We start from the raw sequence: 20120 nt of genomic DNA on the forward strand, positions 1-20120 counted from the left end.
CCTGGATTTCCATTAAATACATCTCAAAATGGCAGCAACTGATAAATGAGTCCCAGCCGAGGACTCAGATTTCCTTTGTGCAAGAAGGATCTGGAGCTGTGTTAATCACCTGTTCCCATGAAAAGATAATGAAGTGTTTGTATTAAAAAGAATTCCCCTGCTCACTTCAAAATGCACACCCTGCCATCAAAACTAAGGCACTTTCCTGTAATTAAGACCCCTTTCCTGTAGGCAGGGCTCACTTATGCCTTTTAAAATATTTTGTCCTGGTAATTAGCAGGGCGGGGGGGGGGTGTTCTTTCTTAAATGTGCATCTTGTATATTGAAACCTAATTAGCTTTCCACCTTTGGGCACTGTGATCCATGGGGAGAGCTCCCTCCACCCCATCCCCCTGCTGTGCTTCTGGGGAGTGGAATGTCTTGATGCATTATGCCCTGGGCTTCCCCATCACCTTTCCTGTACATTACAGGGGCCTCCAGGCAGGAACTGCATTTCCAATTCTTTCAGTGAGAAAACTAAAAATGTCCCAAATCATTGATATTTCTTCTGAAAACTTGAGGTTTTTAAAGTCACCTTTAAAATTTGGTGGGATACCACTTAAGGTGCCACAGGACACCTCTGGGAACACAGGAAGAACACCAGAAGCTGTCTTATTTGAAGTCAGATCACTGGTCTTTCAAGCTCAGTATTGTCTACACTGACTGGCAGCGGCTCTCCGGGGTTTCAGGCAGAAAGTCTTTCTCAGCCAGCCCTGGAGATGCTGCTGGGGAATGAACCTGGGACCTTCTGCATGCAAAGCAGATGTTTCACCAATGAGTCATGGACCTTTCCCTTAAAAAATAAAGCAAGATTCTAGTCCTCATGGATCTGAATGAAGGGCTGAATTGAACAGAACCATAGGATGCTGTCTTATAACTGAGCCAGGGCACTGGGTTCAACCAGCTCAGTATTGCCCACACTGAGTCTCATCGTCTCTCCTGACCCAACATGGAGATTGTGGGTACTGAAGCTGAGACCTTCTGCATGCAAGGCAGTCCCTCTGCCACTGAGCTATGGCTCTTTCCTCTCCCGCTTAACCCATTACCCCTTGGTCCCTGCACATGCCTTCTTACCTGAAGCTTGACAGAAACTGAATCCAGCTGAGGATGTTGGGGTGGTGGCAGCGGCTGCACCCCCAAAGATGGATGCCCCCTGCCCGAAGCTGGAGCTCTGCCCAAAAGCAGGGGTGCTACTTTGGCCAAAGAGGCTGGTGCCTGCAGTGGCCGCAGGCTGTCCGAAAGTGAAGGAGCTGGTGGTGCTTGTGCTGGATGGTGCCCCGAAGACGCTCCCACTGCTGGATGCAGGGGTGGTGGAAGAAGCCATCTGCCCAAATGCAGGAGCAGCCCCGAAGGCTGCCTGGTTGAAGGTGAACCCACTGGATGTGCTGGCTGGCTGGCCGAAGGTGGGGGCTTGGCCAAAGGCTGGCTGAGCAAAGCCTGTGGAGGTGGTGGCACCACCAAAAGCTGATGTACTGAACCCGGGAGTTGCTGCCTGTGTGGTGATGGTGGAGGTGGATGGTGGCGGGGTGGCAGGGGGTTGGTTAAATGGAGAAGGCGGCGCTGCAGAGAGCTGGCCGAAGATGGGGGGCATGGAAGGGGTCACCAATGCCTCAATTGCAGGTTGGCTGAAGGCTGAGCCGGAAGAGCAGGTGGCAGGGGGCTGTGCAAACACAGAAGGGGCTGAGACATTGGCTGTGAACGCAGAGGTGCCAGTGGCCGGGGCCTGGATGGACGCACTTGGGCTACAGGAAGCTGGAAGCGCTCTGGTCACTTCGGCAGGCTGAGAGGCCATGCTTGCTGAAGGCAAGGTTGCTGGAGTGTGCTGGTCCAGAGATGTTGCCACAGAAACCACCTCAGCTTTTGAATCAGTAGGAGAAGTGGCGGGAACGGCTTCTTTGGCAGGTGCTACTGTTCCCGCTGCTGCCACAGCAAGACTGATTGCATCCACCTCTTCCAACGAAGGTGTGGCCAGAGCAGGAGGATCTCGAGGAGGTTCTGGAGTATGGACCTGGGGCTGGGGTAGCAGCTGCATTGCTCCAAGCTTGCTGGCATCACTCTGAGGCAGCTTTTCAGGGCCTGGGGAGGTTCTGGCATCTTCCTCTCCTTTACCTGTTGGTGTGGTGCCCACAGCAGTTGGAGCTGAACTCAACAGACTTCCGAATGACAGAGTAGCGTTTGCCGCCGGTGCAGAAGAGGGTGTTGCTGCTGCGGCATTTGCTGGCTGAATCCCAAGTGCAAAAGTTGACTTGGCACCTCCTGCAGGCGCTCCAAAGAGAGCAGGAGACCCTGTGTTGACCAATTGGACATTGCTGAAGATGGTGCTGCCAGACGTTGATGTTAAGCTGGTTGTCATCACAGAGGCAGCCACCTCTGTTGATTTGCTGACCTGCAAAGAGCTTCCAAGAGTAAACCCAGAAGGTATTGTGCTCGCTTTTGCTTGCTGTACTCCTGTGGCATTAACAGGTGGAGGCTGTTTGGTAGTGGCAGCCTTGGAATTCTCATCAGCTTGACCGACTCTTAACCCAGAGAAACTCCCAAGGGTCTCCCCAGCAGCAGTGCCCTGGAAGAGGTGATCTCCTTGTTTTAATGGAAGCCCTTCCAGTTTCGCAGAGGTTGAGAAAGGCACGGAGGCCACAGGGGCTGAGGTCACCTGGCTGTTTGCCGGGCTTGGATCTCCTGAGCCACTGCTTGTCATGGGGACTCCTGGAAGACTGGACGGTTTTGCGGACCCAAAAGTGAAAGAGCTCTCCAGAGGGGTTCCAAATTTCACGTTCCCGCCAAGGGGAAAGGCATCAGGCTGGCTCAGCTGTTTTGGAGGAGAAGGTATTGCTGCCAAGGCACAAGAGAAAGACACAAAGCAAATAAATTTCAAAGGTAAGGTTCACTGATCACTACCACCCAGCTCCAAAGCAGCATAAACCCTAGAATTCATATCTCAGAGGTAGATCATCTGTTTTGCCTGCAGAAGGTCCTAGGTTCAATCCCAATCAGCATCACCAGGCAGGGCTGGGAGAAACTCTGCCTCAATCACTGGAGAGTCACTGCCACTCAGTGCAGACAATACCATGCTAGGTGGACCCTAACAGCTCAACTCAATCAAAGGCAGCTTCCTATGTCCCTCTGCTTAGTTTGTTGAGTTGTGTATTGTTTGGTTTAACCTCAAAAACCTTTCCCCCCTCCTCTTCCAGACCATCAGTTCCACAGTCTGTTACATAAACCACTCACCAACTTCTGGCAAACTGCAGCTATAGGTCAAGTCAACCAGGTATTCCCAATCTCTTGAAACATTTGCTTCTGTTTACTCCTTTCCTGAAGACAGGAGTGCCTGGCGTGCTCTGGTCCATGGGGTCATGAAGAGTCGGACATGACTAAATGACTAAACAACACTCCTTTCCTACTGCATATATCCAGGGAGGTTTATGTTTAGTGGCAGAGCTTAGAGGTAGAGCATATTCTTTGCATGCAGAAGAGCCTAGGTTCAACCTCCAGCATACCCAGTTAAGAAAAAGGCCATCAGATGCTGTTGAGCTTTATCATCCCTGACTGCTATGGACATGCTTGCTGGGCCTGATGGGACCTGTGGTTCAGCAACATCTGGAGGGCTAAAGGTTCCTTATCCCTTGATTAGAGAAGGAAGGAGTTGTGGCTGTACCAGCAGGACTAGAGAAGTTGTTTTTCCCCCCCAGCCTGAGAGCCACATTCTCTTCAAAATGCACACCCCATTTTAAAACAAAAACTCACCTTCTACTGGAGGGACAGGTGTTGCAAGAGAGGTGAGAATTGCATCAAGGTTAGCTTCAGGTCTAGAAGACAAAACAAAAACATTAATGTACAATATTTGGCCTTTTCAAGAAGGGAAGCGGAAGGTTTGCGGGGAGGGAAGACGGTACATGTGTATACACTACATATTTGTTCCAGTTAAACATCCTAGCTCTCACTAATGGGAAGTATAGTTTGGTAGGATGCCAATAGTTCACTACCTACCTGCACTACGCATTGTCTATTTAACACTGTGTTGCTTTTTGTTTTTTTGTGGCTCTATATGCCACCCAAGTACGCGACAGTGAGTGGCCAAACAGATCTAGTCATCATAATAATTTCTTAAAAAGAGAGTCCTGTTTAACAACTGTGCCACCTTTCTCTCCATTTATTTTCAGGTTTTCATAACACAGGCTTTTCCCTAAAAGCAATGAGATGATGAGCTATTCTACCTGAACTGCATGACAAGATGAAAGTGTTCGCTGAACGACCCCTCCATATATAAATTAAACATGTGCATGGTTACTTAATTTGCAGAACACATGCACAGTGCAGAATTTCAGCTTCTCCTAATTCACACATGGGAGCCTGGGTTCCTAATCCCCCGTGACCCCTTCCCATCTGAATCAGGTGTGGGAGAGGATTTTGCTAAATTGTAATTCCAATCAACCCTGGCTATTGGCCATGCTGGCTGCAAAGGCTGGTGGGAATTGTAGTTCAGCAACCGCAACCCTGATCTAAATGGTTGTTCCCCAGGTCTGATTATAATGTGATGGAATGAGAACTGCCTACCCCATGGCGACCTTCTCCATGTGACTGCTTATGCAACTGAAGCCTCCAGATGGCAAAAGGACGATTTAGTCACCTCCATGAGTATAGATTACAGGCTTTCCCTCCCAAGCCATAAAAGCTACGTTATGGCTAACTGGGCCACTGCATCTTTTCCAGCTTCCATGCTCTCAAATTCAGCCCCTCCATGGCTGCATTTCAGTTTCTGTGCCTGGATCTGCATGAATGCTTTTGATTTTATATATCCAGTGCTGCAGGTTGCAGGGGAGACTAGCCTGGGCAAATGAGGCACTGCCCTACTAACTTCAATCAGCTCCCACCTGTGTTCTGTTATTGTTGTTTATTGTTTGTAAGCCACTTTGGGATTCATTTGAATGGAAAGCGGCATAGAAATACAATAAATCAAATCAAATCAGCGTTGCCCCTTGCAGAACTCAGCTGGGAGGACTTAGCTGGCTCTGCCTGTCATTGGCTCTGGTGCCGCCTGCTGTTGGGCTCCTGACCTCCCAAACCCACCAGTCTCAACGCACACCAGTGGTTACTGGCAGGTTGACCAAAACACTGTGAGACATACAATTTCTGTCCTAGCAAAAGGACTATCGTTAGGGCTAGTGCCATTACGGAGAAATCGGCTTACAAATATTGCCAAGAATTCTGGTGGTGGGTGGTAATGAGATAGAATGTTGTGTGTTTGTGGGGTTTTTGTGTTCTTCTGAACCCTTGTCAACAAGAGCCAAGGGCAGCCAAACCAGGATAGAAGGCAGGTTGTTGTACCCTCCCCTACAACAGTTCACTTGAGCTTCATCTCCACCTCCCACGCAGTGCACATAGGCTGCAAACCTGGCCACGCCTATTCTGAAGCACTGGTTTTCATTTTGCTTATTCCCAAGTGGGGTGAGGGCTCCGGTCTTGCACCCCATATTTGCTCCGTGGAGTTCAAGGTGACAGCAATGACTCTCCTGTTTTAATCTCACAACAATCCTGCTAGGTAGTCCTGAAGGTTATTCCCCGGGTCCTCAATCTAGCAGTCCAGGCATGTCCAACAGGTAGATTGTGATCTACCGGTAGATCACTGGATGTTTGTGGTAGATGACTGGTAGATCATTGGCTCCCCACAAAGAAGCTGAACAACCGTGGCTCCCCTTAGAAAAGCTCAACATTTAACCTCCTCCCTGAAAAAACTCAACAACTTTGACCTGAACCCCCCAAAAAGGGGGTAGATCACTGCCAGTTTTTAACTCTGTGAGTAGATTGCAGTCTCTTGGGAGTTGGCCACCCCTGTAATAGTCAAATGCAGCCTTTTACCAACCAGGTGCTCTCCACCTGTTTTGGACTACGACTCCTACCAGCATGGGGTTTATGGAAGCTCTAATCCCAAACAGCTAGAGGGCACCACGTTGGCCACGGCTGCTCTAACCAAGACTCGAACTAAGAGGCCAGGGTGGCCTTCATCGCTCAGCCTAACACACCTCTCAGGAATATAACCACCGCATTACACCGACCCTCTGAAAAGTGATCACGTGCCTTGCTGTTCATAACATTAGTGCTACCAAGGGACATCAAAGAAACGGAGACAGAAAGACGTCCATACATACACAGAGGTGGTAAATGTGAACGCTTTGTTGAACTGGGCAACTGTTGATGGAGTGGGCGCAGCAGCAGCAGAAGTCACGGATGCTGATATCTTCTGAGGGCCTTGCCCTGGGATTGTAAACACAGCACAGAGTTATACACACACCATAGATAGAGGGGAGGGAGAGGGGGAGAGACATTGCACTGTCAGCTTTCCCAGGACAAGTCTTTTTGAGTTACTATGTTTTATACCCCACCTTTCATCCAATTATTTTAAGATGAAGCAGGAACATTCTGCGTGCAAAGCACATGCTCTGCCACTGAGTTATGGGCTCTTCCTGGGACTTGCTGTGTTACCTCCCAAGCTGGAATGGGCCATAAGAAGCCCTCTCCCTTTCCTCAAGACAAGTAATAATAGAGGAGCTAGTAACACTCTAGCCTAAGACAACAAATTCTGGGCAGAGAGCTCTGAAAACTGGCACTGAGTGGGTGGGGGCAGAGGGAGAGATTATATGACTGAGCTCCAATAAGCAGATCAAGCAGCTTTCCATAAATGTATCAGCTTAGCAAGCCTTTGCACCGCTCCGACTCCATCCCCACTGGAAATATGAACATGTATTCATGTGTGAGAGACAATACTTTAGAGAAGTTATAAAGGGGGTGAATGCATGAATGGTGTGAAGTGTGTGTAAGTGTTGTGAGAAGAGGGGGGGAGGGAGAAGGAGAAGGAATGAATCAATGAATGAATCAATAAACAGTATATGGGAAACAGAATGAATGAATGTTGGCGTGGTGAGAGAAAGGATGGTGTGGCTCTGCCCCAAATTTGGCTATGGTCCTGACCCAATGCTTTCTCTCCTGCCCCCCCCCCCCCCGGATGGAGCCCTTGATGAATTACCCCACAAACAAATATATCCCTTGCAGGGAGGAAGGTTCATAGATAAGGCTATCAGTGACACCAGTCACAAAACCTATGCTCTACCCTCTATTGTCAGAGTCAGCATGCTTGTGAATACCAGGTTGGCCACTGTAGGGAAAGGATGCTGGACTAGATGCCCCACCCCCACCCTTTGGCCTGATCCAGCAACCTGGCTCATATGTTCCCAACTCCTCAGTTCACATAAACCGTAACCAGCCTTCAGAACTGAAAAACATGGTCTGACCATGGTTTCCAATTCCGGGTTGCTAACAGTGTTTGGCCTGAATCCCCATACACCCCACCCCAGAATCCCACCAACCCCCTTTTTCAGGTTCCTTCCTTGCACGACAAAAAAGTATTGCCAATGCCAGTAATAAAAATGATTTCAGTTTGAGTGGTTACCTAACCAAAGCAAGAATCAGTCTGGATTGCGTATGCACTGGAAGGAGGGGTGATGAACAGGGAGGCTGACAGCCACTACCTCCCAAGAGGTAATAGCACTGTGTATTTTTATTTATTTAACTGCATACAAAAGCTATCAAGAGACCTTGGGCAAACATCTCTCGAAAGTGTCACCATAACAACAAATGTTCAAAATGCGGCAAGAGTGGGTTCTGCAAACTCTTGCATTGGCTAAGAGACTTACACTGCAAGGCTGGAAAGATGAATAGTTTATCACTCAGCGGCTCAAGGATCTCACTGCCAGGAACATATGCTTACACTTACTCAATTTCGTTTAGATACCTGTTTTGGGACTGCTTATATTGATGTGTTTATACAGCAATTATTTTTCTGTTAAAATTCCAAAGAAAGGGGCATGCTGAGAGCAGACCCACTGAAATTAAGGGGCATGATTAACTTGGGTCCAGTAGTTTTAGTGGGCCTACTCTTGAGTAGGACTAGTGCTGTAAGCAAGGAAGGTGCTGTAGGATTCAATACCCAACATTTCCAGCTTGCTCATGATTTAAATCTGTACTATTTGTTAAAATAAAAATAAAAATGTCATTTCTGATGGGGGATGAGGTCTGTTGCTTTCACGTTCCACTTGTGAGCCTCACAGAAGCACCTGACTGAGCTCCACTGGAGAAAGAAGGCTGGATGAAATTGGATCCAGAAAGACTTAAAAATAAATAAATCTTCACATATGGACAAGGCACAAAGACAGGTAGTCACTAAGGATGGCAGACTACCGAAAACCTTTTTTGAGATGACAGACAACTTGGACTTAGTTGATATTTGGAGAACAAAGAATCCCTTGGCCAGAGAGGGAACCTTCTTCACTGAAGCCAAACTGACATGGACAAGAATTGACCAAATATGGGTAACTAGAGGAATGGCACCAAAGACAAAAAAAGTGGAAATTTGCACCAAAACCTGCTCCAACCACAATGCTGTGAAGATGGAGATGAAACTAACACCAACTGGTTCCTTCAGATGGAGGATGAATGACGCCTTATTTAGAGATGAAGAAGTGATTAAGAAGGCCCAAAAAACCTTGAGAGACTATTTCGAGATAAATATGAACACCAATGTTGAAAAAAGAGTAATCAGGGACGCAAGCAAAGCCGTTATGAGAGGGTTCTTGATACAACAGAATGCATTAAAGAAGAGAACCCAAAATGAGAAGAAGGATAAAATATTGGAGAAAATAAAGGAAAGTGACAAGAAATTGAGAGCAAAACCAAAGTCGCAAGAGATCTTGAGAGAAATAAAGTTATATCAAGTACAATACATGAAAATGATGAATCAGGAGATAGAATGGAAAATTAAACAAATGAGACAAAAGACATTTGAGTCGGCAAATAAATGTGGGAAATTGTTGGCTTGGCAAATGAATAAAAGACAAAAACTAAATACTGTTACAAATTTAGAAGTGGAAGGAAGGAATATACAGAACCCAGTTGAGATTAGAAATTGTTTCCAGAGGTACTTTAAACAACTATATATACAAGGGCCACAGAAAGAAATTGATGTAGACCGATTTTTGAAAACAAATGGATAACAAAAAATCTCTCAAGAAAATAAATTAATGCTGAACTATAAAATAACTGAACAGGAGGTAGAAGGTGCCATTCAGAGTGTGCAACTTAGGTAAATCTCCAGCACCGGATAGACTGACTTCTAGATACTACAGATCCTTAAAAGAATGGTTAGTACAACCTTTAAAGGAAGTCTGTAACGAAATAATGGGTGGGAAAAGGGCACCAGAGTCGTGGAAAGACGCAGCTTAAGAACTATCGCCCCATATCACTGCTCAATGTGGATTATTCTTTATGTATGCCACAACAGCAGCAAGAATACTTATTGCAAAGTATTGGAAGACACAAGATTTACCCACTCCGGAAGAATGGCAGATGAAGGTGATGGACTATATGGGACTGGCGGAAATGACTGGCAGAATCCGAGACCAGGGAGAAGAGTCGGTGGAAGAAGATTGGAAGAAATTTAAAGACTATTTACAGAAATACTGCAAAATTAATGAATGATAGAATGATGTCAGAATGAAGCTAAGTGGTTTTAGCAGTAATGTTATAAAGGTGTAGGTAAAAATGGACTGTAAACAGGTGAAAATCCAAAGTTATAATATATTAAGTTAAAGGATTAAGACAAAAACAAAGAGGGAAAGGAATTGCTGAATTAACTAACAGAACTGGAATACAAAAAAGGGAGGTGTGAGGAGGTCAGGGAAGTAAGGAAATGAAATGTAAGGCATGGAAAGACTGGTGTGTTTTTTAAGTGTTTTTTATCTTTTTTGTATTTTTTTCTTTTTTGTTTCTTTTTTTGTTTCTTTTTTATTTATGTAATCTTTTCTTTGAAACTTTAATAAATATCATTTTTTTAAAATAAATAAATAAATCTTCACCCCATTGTTGCCAGCATTTCAGGTTTTAAGTGTCATTACCTATTTATGTAGCCAAAAAGTCACAATCCCTGCACAGCAGACTTGAATGCCCAGTACTGTACACATGATTCCTGTTGGTGGTTGCACTACTGATTTGTATAATCACATTACAACACTGTCAGTTTCATCCCTAATCCTGTTCCTAAAGATCCTGGAACCAGCCCTTTCAATGGCTACTACACCCTGGTGGCTGACGTCTTCATTGAGCTTATGCCACTACAGCCCTAAGTTCTTGCTCCTAGTCAGTAATTACCACTTCAGATCTTGTTAGCTGGCAGCACCCAATATTAGTCCTACTCAGAGTGGACCCACTGAAAATGATGGGACATGACTGACTTGGGTACATTGATTTCAGAATGTCTACCCTGAGTAGAACTTAGCTGGATACTGTATCTACCTGGCTCAATTTCACTATTTGTTGCAATTGGGATACTTTTACTCCATGGTACATCATAATTGCCTTGAGCAGGCCAAGTCCCTCTTCTTTCCCCCTCTGTCTGCAATTTTCTGGCCGCGCAACAATACTCAGGGTAGACATTCTGAAATCAAGCTTCTACATTTCTGCTTAACTAAGTAGTCCTGCAAGTTTGTTGAAATTACGATTAGTTTTGGGGAAATGCCATTTCTGAACAGATAAGCACTCTATGTTAACACTGTTGGGACGGGACCTGCAATGAACCACTGGTGGGTGGAACACTTCCATTCCTTCTGCCGGCCAGCCAGCTCATACCCTTCCCCAGGTTACTCCATTCCATTCTACCCCCCCCCCCCATTTTTCCTGTTTTTCTCCTAAGGCACTCAGCATTGGCCACTGTGCATGCTCAGTCCATATTGGGCTATTTTGGGTTGGTTTTCTTGAATTCTGTAAGCTATAGAGGGCCACCCCCTCAGGTTCTTGTTTGTTGGTGGCTCTACTTTGGCTACAGTCCCATCATCTCTCAACAATCAAGTTTACTATTAGAAGCAGAGATGGTGGATCCTCTGGTGCTTTCTGCTTCTCGCTCTGGGTTGTAACCAAGCTTTACCTGTCAGAGTAGACTCACTGAAATTAATGGATCTGAATTAGTCACATCCATTAACTACAACGGGTCTACTATGAGTAGGACTAGCACTGGTTTCCTACTCTTTGGATCCCCCTCCCTTTAAATATTAAGGCAGGTGCCATCTCTAGTGTCTTTGGGAACCTACTGAAGATCGTCTTCTTCCCACAAGCCTTCTGCGTACAGATCTTTCCCAGTTTGCATCTGCTTAAGAACTGTGTTTAGACAGTTTATCTTGTGTTTTTGATGCTCTGGGTGCCTTTAGAAGAAGGGTAAGGATATCAACTTTAACAACAACAGCAGCAGCAGCATAAACTGACCTGTGCTCTTTTTGCCAGCTGATGGCTGGCCAGTAGATGCCATGGTGACACTTGCCACGGAAGAAGAGTTGGGTGGAGACTGCATCTTAAGTGAGCTTGGTGAAGGTCCCTAAAACAAAAACAAAAACAAAAACAAAACAAAACAAAACACAATAGTAGTTAGGCCAAGAAGCATGCAAGGAAGGATAAGGGCTTGATAGATGGTGCACTCTAGGACAAGAAATAACTACAGGCAGCGACCATTTTGTGCATATCTGATTGATGCGCGACCAATGACACCCCCTGGAAGGGACAGGGTGGAACAGGGTTGGGGAAGAATGGGCTGACACACACAGTGACCTGGAACCCCCTCCCCCCACAAATGGGGAGTTGCCTGTTTGCAGTCCCCGTGAAAAAGAGGAGGCACCATGCAAGGGCAGAAGAAACATGTCCTTAGCAGGAACACAGAGAATCTGCCCCAAAGGCAAAGTTAGGAAATCCTACACATTTTCAGCTTGGCACATTTGCTGCTTGGCCTTACCCACTTCAGACTACAAGCAGGTAAATATGCTTGAATGCAAAACAACCACCAACAACTAAACCTTATTGCACATAGAAAGCTTGTGTGTCAGGGAGAAGGCAGTAAGTAACAGCCCTTTCAGAATGCAAAGGTTGGGAGGCTTAATGTGCCATGTTATTGGGGCACCATCAGCCATCCAGCTCAGAGGTGGATCAAGGAATAAGAGGCAGCACCCTGGTGAGGCAGTGTGCCCTCCAACCACTCCTGGACCATCCAGACCAGAAGGTGTTGTCTTGGCTGACTCCCTCACCTAAAAGGAGTTAGCAGCCAGTCCTCATAACAGACTTGTTTTTACATCATTTTAATTCTATTGTAGCTTCATTACATTTTAACTATTATCTTACATGTTTTTAGCAATCTGTGTTTAATCCATGTTTGTTTTAACCTATGTGAGCCAGCTTGAGTCCCAGTTCTGGGGACAAGATGGGATAGAGGAGGAGGAGGAGAAGGAGGAGAAGGAGGAGAAGAAGCCTGAAAGAGGTAGTGGGCTCCTCTGCAGTTCAATATCCCAAAATTCTACCTGAATTGTTCCCTGAATTGGTGCAATGTCTTCTGAAGTGCACCTGAAATGGTATCATGTTACCATTTATTAGGCCTCAGCAAGAAGCTATCATGCCCTAAATCTGTGCCAATATCACCTTTGTAATTGGTAAACCAAAGTTTAGGAATCCCCTCCAGACAATGCTGAGTGAGAGCTCCCATCATTCCTGGCCATTGGCCATGCGAGCTGCAGGGACTGATGGGAGCCACAGTTCACCAACATTAGGAAGTCCATAAGCATATTGTTTGTGGCTGTAGGTCTTGAAATCATGAAACTTGAATGACTAGTCTTCAGCAGACTGCAAAGTCCAGGTGTCTTGGTCCCCCTCCCTAACTTGTAATCGTGTCTACTCTGGTCCTGGAAAAACATGGTGTTGGTCGAGGAACCTAATCTGCTGTCTGTTACCTCTTGAGACAAACCTTGGACATAGTGGTGTGTGTGTGGTATTTGTGTTCTCTGTCATGTGTGGGACTTCTCTGAGTAAATAATTTTTTTTTGCAGCCTGAGTCAAGGAATTTGAGAGCTTGTGTTTGCTAGAATTTGGGATACATGCATACCTAGGTTGTGCCAAAAGACACCTGTATATATTTCACCACAAGCTTTTCACAGAAAACAGATGATAGGCAAAGTGAACATGGACCTCCAGCACCAAACTGTATGGGAAACACCCTTACTAGAAAAGCTAACCAACAAACCGAAAATAACACGGGGACAAATAAAAAGACGATGCCTTCACCCTGGTGTGGCTCCCCTTTATTACACACACAGCCCAAGAAGACAACAACAAGAATGCACTGTTAGCATAAGAATCAATATGGCTAACTTGACCCAACAACCCCTCCCTCTCATACAGATGCCAGCAAAACTCACTGCAGCCAACTGGAGGAAACCAGCCATGCCCTAGACCCCACAACCTCTCTCAAGTCCAATGAAAACTAGTAAGTGAATAAAAAGAGAACCTACCCAAGTGACACGAACACAGAAATCTTGCACATACACTATGTAAAAGAATGAAAGTCTACCACCCCCTACTCTTTCCCCACCTCATATCAGATATGATGGATCTGTAGAAAGGACTTTAAGATCTGAAGATTGAGAAAATGTATGTACGTAACCAAGTAATTTTTTTAAATAAAGACCCTTTGAAAAGTGGGAACATATGTGAACTAAGGGGTTTAAAAATGACATTGTGTTACAATCTTAAAGAGAATTTTTATAAAATAATATTTGGTATTTAACTCCTGAGAAACTATTCAGAATTCATAAAGATGTTTCAAACGTTTGCTGGAAATGCCAAGAACATGAAGGGACATTTTTATCATGCCAGTGGACATGTAAAAAAGCTAAAAAATATTGGCTGCACAAACATATATACATACATACATGCATATATACAGCAGATTTTAAAAGGCTAATATTCAATTTAAGCCAGAACTTTTCCTCTTAGAGCTAATGGATACACAATTAGAACAAGATTGTGGAAGATTACTCCAATATATGATTACTCAGCAAGTGTGCTTTACGAATAAAGATGGGGAGATACAGCATTACCCACTATAGGAGAATGGCTGATAAAATTATTGGATCTGGCTGAGATAGCAAAGTTAACATGCTTAATTAGAGAGAGAGAAATGTTCTTGACATTTGTCAGAAATTTGCATGGTAAGAAAATTAGGGTAGCCATATATCTGGATCTTCCTGGACATTACCAGAATTTCAAAGGTGGAATTGATGTCTGGGGGGGAGGTGGAAGATTTCTGAAATGTGGTGTTTTGTAGTTTGTCGGGGGTGGGGTGGGGAAGAGAAGCTCAACAATTTTGGGGGTTTCCTTTTTTAAAAAACAAAAAGCAACACAACTTTCGGGGTATCCTTGTTTTTACTTTCTGAAATATGGCAACCTTAAGGAAACTGAACTTGTAATATCAGGATTTGAAGATAGAAACAGTGGTTTACTGAACACAGAATGGTTGGATTTTAACAAATGAATATCATATGAAGCTGCAGGACAAAGAACTGGAAGTTGTTTTACTCTTTTCCACATTTCTTTAGTTTTTTTCTCTCTTTCCCTTTTCTCTTACTTTCTCTCTAAGTCTGTCCTCTTCTCTTTTCTTCTTTCTAACTGTTCTTTTTTAGACTAAGTAGCTCTTTTAGTATATTAAAGAAAGATACTTTGCAATTGGTATGTATTTTTGTTTATCTATGAATGCCAATACATAACTTTAAAAAGAAAGAAAGAAAGAAAGAAGCTTTCTGGGAAATGATTTATAATGAGTTTTAAAAAATGATGAAGATAACTTTTGTGAAAAAAACAGCAGCTTTTATTTTAGGTATAACTGATGGAGAAGTACCCAGGGGACAGGGGGGAAAAGTTTATGTATGCTACCCCAACTGCTTGAATGATTTATGCCCGCAGATGGAAGAAGAAACAGTTCCTATAAAAGAAGATTGGCAATTAAAATTAATGGAGTATGCAGAAATAGTGAAACTCACCAGAAGAATAAGAAATCAAGAAGAAAGACTTTTAAAAATAGAGTGGGGAAATTTTATTATTTGAAGATATACTGTAAAAAATCAAAACATTAGTGGGACTGATATAAACACATTCAGTAAGAGATAATTAAGTGGAAGATAAGGGAAAATGAATATATTTGAATTGGATATGCAGTAATAAAAAGATATAGAATAAGTAACCACAGAAAGGAGGGGAGGGAAGTCAAGGGGAAGGTAAATTAGATTTGTAAATACTTTGTTTTTCTTGTTAAAAATATATGTAAAAGTTGAAAATGAAAAATTAAAATTAAAGAAAGCTTGAGTTTGTGCAGTCTGTAAGAGACTGAGCATTAAAAACCCTTGCTCATGGGGCTTACGAAAGGCAGTTGAAACAATGGGAGAAAATTGGCATATCTCCCCAAAATTATGCCACTATTCGGTCCCATTTCCCAACTTGGATTGTGACAGATGGATTGCTTTTAAGGGTTCGAAAACAGAATTAATCTGATCATGGTTATAATAAACAATAAATTTAAATAAGCTCTGAGACTTGAGTTTTCTTACTTACGTTATCCTGAAGTTTTCCTGTGCCTTTCAGTTTGAAGAAAAAAGGAGGGTTAGCAATTTGCCTCCCTTCTTCTATACCAAACTCCTCCCTGACTGCTTTATGCTATCTTGCAGCTTTTGACTTGCACTGTGCTAGGAAGCAAGCAATTGGCAGGGAGATGTCCTCTTCCTTCGTCATAGTTTTAAACAACTTTGGCAACAAGTAGCTTACTTTCATTTTGTATTATTAACCTTTGCCTTTTGCTTTGTATTTTCTTTATTATTTTATTACTTTTTAACTGTTACGACCTGCTGCTCTCGCTTATACCTTTAAAAATTGTATTATTATTATTATTACCTCAGCCATCTGGCTGGGTTTCCCCATTCACAATTATAAGGTGGCAATTCTAAGCAGCAGCATTAAGGATAAGTCGTGCATTTGGCAACCTGCCTGTGTTTTAACTCTTTTAAATTGAAAAACTTACATTCTGCCCTTCAAAGCTCTGCAGATAGGCTAGTCTTGATTATAAGAATAGTTCAGCTTTAGCAACTGCACAGCCATCAGGACAGAAGAGCCAGAAGTTGTTTTGCTTTGTGAAATGAATAATAATAATAATAATAATAATAATAATTATACGCCGTCCATCTGGCTGGGTTTCCCCAGCCACTCTGGGCGGCTTCCAACAAAACACTAAAATACAATAACCTATTAAACATTGAAAGCTTCCCTAAACAGGGCTGCCTTCAGATGTCTTCTAAAAGTTTGGTAGTTATTTTTCTCTTTAGACATCTGGTGGGAGGGCATTCCACAGACCAAGAAGGCCTCTGCTTGGTTCCCTGTAACTTGTCTTCTCACAGTGAGGGAACCACCAGAAGGCCCTCGGAGCTGGACCTCAGTGTCCGGGCATAAAGATGGAGGTGGAGACACTCCTTCAGGTTTACTGGACCGAGGCCGTTTAGGGCTTTAAAGGTCAGCACCAACACTTTGAATTGTGCTCGGAAACGTACTGGGAGCCAATGTATGTCGTTCAAGACCGGTGTTATATGATCTCGGCAGCCGTTCCCTGTCACCAGTCTAGCTGCCGCATTCTGGATTAGTTGTAGTTTCCGGGTCACCTTCAAAGGTAGCCCCACGTAGAGCTCATTGCAGTAGTCCAAGCGAGAGATAACTAGAGCATGCACCACTCTGGCGAGACAGTCCACAGGCAGGAATGGGTTTTACACACAAAAAAAGGAGGGAGGGATGAACAGCAGCACCACCTGTGGCTGCTAAAAACTGGATTAGGTTCCCCTTGTTTTAAAGCTAATACAGAGGCAACGTCTAACATATTTGTAAGAAAAATTAGGCCAATAACTTTGTCAAAAAGGGACAGGGTAGAAAACTGCCTGTGGCGGAAGAGGCTTTGCCACTATGAAGACTGAAGACTAGCTTGCTGCTAATGGGCCTATTCTTGCCCTGCTAACTAGTGAGGCTTGTGGAATGAATGGGACTCTCTTGAAAGCCCTTGATGAACTCTGCTTTTAGTCTCCTGCTATTTCTTCAAATTACAGGTGTCTGAAAAGTGGGATAATAATGAGGGCACAGAGATTTCTCTATCCAAAGGGGGTTAGGAACCCTCCTGGAACCACTGAAGGATCTTTATCATTGGAACCTGGAGACTGGATCTATGTTCCCTCGCACCCTGAAACTGGACTGTTGCAAGTGCTCCTCACTTCCCATGCTGCTGCCAAGTGCCACAAGCCACAGCCTGGTGTAAAAAGGTGCGTCCTCCTGATGGCCTCAAGACAACTACGACTTGATCTCAGAGGCCAGGGACATAGATCCTTCAAACTCGATTCCCCAGTGGAAAATAAGAGGAGCAGGAGCTTAACAACACCTATTTGAACACCATAGATGTGTGTTATGATCAACTTATGTGGGTCATACCATTCCTACCACCTGAGGAGAAGGGGCAAGCCCATTCCTTGCATGCCTTGTTTTCTCCTTTGGATGCCCAATCACATGGATTGATCCAGAGAACAAAGACTGTCATCCTTCAGACAATTTTTTGGGCCTGAAAAGAGCAATCGTTGGTTCTCATTCTGTTTTGCGTGTTTCTTCTCAATTGGTTAGAGCATGGTGCTGATAATGCCAAGGCTGCAAGTTCAATCCCCATATGAGGAAGCTGCATATTCCTGCATAGCTGTGTATTCCTGTGCTGCAGGGGGTTGGACTAGATGATCCTCAATGTCCCTTCCAACTCTGCAATTCTATGATTTTATGATTCTTCCTCACAGGGCTACATGCCTTCAGAAAACCTTTGGGACTGAAATACAGTGGTACCTCGGGTTAAGTACTTAATTCGTTCCGGAGGTCCGTTCTTAACCTGAAACTGTTCTTAACCTGAAGCACCACTTTAGCTAATGGGGCCTCCCGCTGCTGCCGCGCCGCCAGAGCACGATTTCTGTTCTTATCCTGAAGCAAAGTTCTTAACCTGAACGACTATTTGTGGGTTAGCTGAGTGCGTAACCTGAAGCGTATGTAACCCAAGGTACCACTGTATCTGATTCATGGACTCTATTCCATAGCTCCCCCTTGAATTGCTTATAATTCTACTGTAATATTTTGAGTACAACATCCTAGGCTTACTTGTCATACTGTTATTATTGCTTGTTCTGTGTGTGATCTCTAGAGCTACAAAGGGCATCAGCAGGATGTAACTGAGATTGTAACGTTGGCATGTAAATAGGGTATTGTAGAGAAGGTGTTAAAGAATTACGTTCAGGCTGCATTAAGCATGTGTCATGAATGCTGTGTGCACATAAGTTGAAAGAAAAATGAAGCAGAAAGCCAAAACAGAAAGCGAAACAAATGGTTGGAAGTTTAAAGGAGAATTATGAATTCCAAAGCAAAGGTAAGGGGGCTTTTTTCTGAACAAAGGGAGGGATTGTTGGATAATTACAGTGGAACCTCGTGTTATGGACGGGATCCATTCTGGAGGCCTGTCCGTAACACGGAACTGAAGCAAGCCGAAGCGCCACATCTGCACAAGGTGCGATTTAGCGCTTTTGCGCATGTGTGAGTGGCAAAACCCGGACGTAACCCATTCCAGTACTTCCAGATTGCCACAGGATGCAACACGAAAACACGTAACCTGAAGCGGATGCAACATGAAGTATGACTGTATAGAATGGAAATGTGTGTAAGAAGGGCTGAGCCCAGAGTATTGGACTTGAGCCCTAATATTTCCCTAACAATATACTATTAGTCACCTGCACAGGCCTGGTGGAATAGAATAGTTAGCAGCAGGCATTTAAAAGTTGGCACAGAAGATGTCCACTGAATCTCCAGTGGCAGAGTGTTCCACAGGACTGGGCCGATGACACTAAAGGCTTGGTTTCTTGTTGTCATCAAACAAGCCTCACCAGCTTGGGGTAAGACCAGACACACTCCTGCAGATGATCTCAGTGATTAAGCTGGGATATAAAGGATTATTAGGCAGTATCTTGGATCTATGCAGTTCAGGGCTTTGTAAATGAATACATGGACCTTGAACCTGGCTTGGTAGTAGAGGGACAGCTAGTGCTAATGTTTCAGCAGTGGTGTCATATGGGACAGGACATAAGAAGCTAAACTTATGTACCAAGTCAGACGTTTGAGTCCATTTGGCTCAGTATTGCCTACACTGGCTTGCAGTGGCTCTCCAAGGGTTTTAGGCTAGGGACTCTCTCCCAGCCTTAACTGGAGATGGCAGGGATTGAATTTGAGGTTTACTGCATGCAAAGTAAGTGCTCAAGTACTGAGCTACACCCCTTAGCAAAAACTCTGGCCTCTACGAAAGGAAAGGTCTATAAAGAAAGAGAAGTTTCAAGGGACGGGCGATACCTGGCTCACTTGATTGGTAGCTACAGTTGCCAGAACTTGGTGGACAGCTTGTGCAGCAGACTGAGGAACTGATGACCTGGAAAAGGAAAAGGAAAAGATTTCAGAGGCCAAACAAACCACCAAACAAACAAAACACAGGAACAAAGGAGGCTGCCATTGAATGAGCCAGATTGTTGGGGTGCATATAGCTCAGTATTTCCTACAGTGAGGGGGGAAAGTATTTGATCCCCTGCTAAATTTGCCCGTTTGCCCTCTGGCGAAGAAATGACCAGTCCATAATTGTAATGGTAGGTTTACTGTAGCTGTGAGAGACAGAATAACAACAGGAAAACCCCCAGAAACCCAGAAGTCAGAGATTGATGTGCATTATAATGAGTGAAATAAGTATTTGATCCCTTTGCAAATGATGACTTAGTACTTGGTGGCAAAACCCTTGTTGGCAATTACAGAGGTCAGACGTTTCTTGTAGGTGGCCACCAGGTCTGCACACATCTCAGGAGGTATTTTGTCCCACTCCTCTTTGCAGACCCTCTCCACCAAAGTAGTCAAAGGGCAAACGGGCAAATTTAGCAGGGGATCAAATACTTTCCCCCCTCACTGTACACCGAATGGCAGAGGCTTTCTCCCAGCCCTTCCTGGAGATGATGAGGATTAACTCTGTGTGACAGCATAAATGCTAAGCTGCAAGATTCTCAAAGGGCGTGTTGCCTGCTGCACCCCTTCATGAGTTACTGTTGTGCCGATTACATTCTGCCAAGATTGCATAATTCTCCTCCATC

The 20120-nt window shown here is 44.3% G+C and overlaps 1 protein-coding gene across 15 annotated transcripts in view; it reads right to left on the reverse strand.

Moving 5' to 3' along the window:
* Positions 1-20120, reverse strand: part of NUP214 (nucleoporin 214) — an 80662-nt gene that overhangs the window by 17503 nt on the left and 43039 nt on the right. For all 15 annotated transcript variants that reach the window (XM_083485478.1, XM_083485481.1, XM_083485476.1 and 12 more), the window contains 5 exons: positions 19342-19417; positions 11341-11449; positions 6183-6288; positions 3781-3842; positions 1114-2868 (listed from right to left, as the gene is read on the reverse strand). In XM_083485478.1, the coding sequence (XP_083341604.1) occupies positions 1114-2868; positions 3781-3842; positions 6183-6288; positions 11341-11449; positions 19342-19417 (2108 nt within the window). The remainder of the gene's footprint in view (positions 1-1113; positions 2869-3780; positions 3843-6182; positions 6289-11340; positions 11450-19341; positions 19418-20120) is intronic.

This window comes from Podarcis liolepis (genome assembly GCF_965112155.1).
Source record: "Podarcis liolepis genome assembly, chromosome: Z".
Classification (NCBI taxonomy): Eukaryota; Metazoa; Chordata; class Lepidosauria; order Squamata; family Lacertidae; genus Podarcis; species Podarcis liolepis.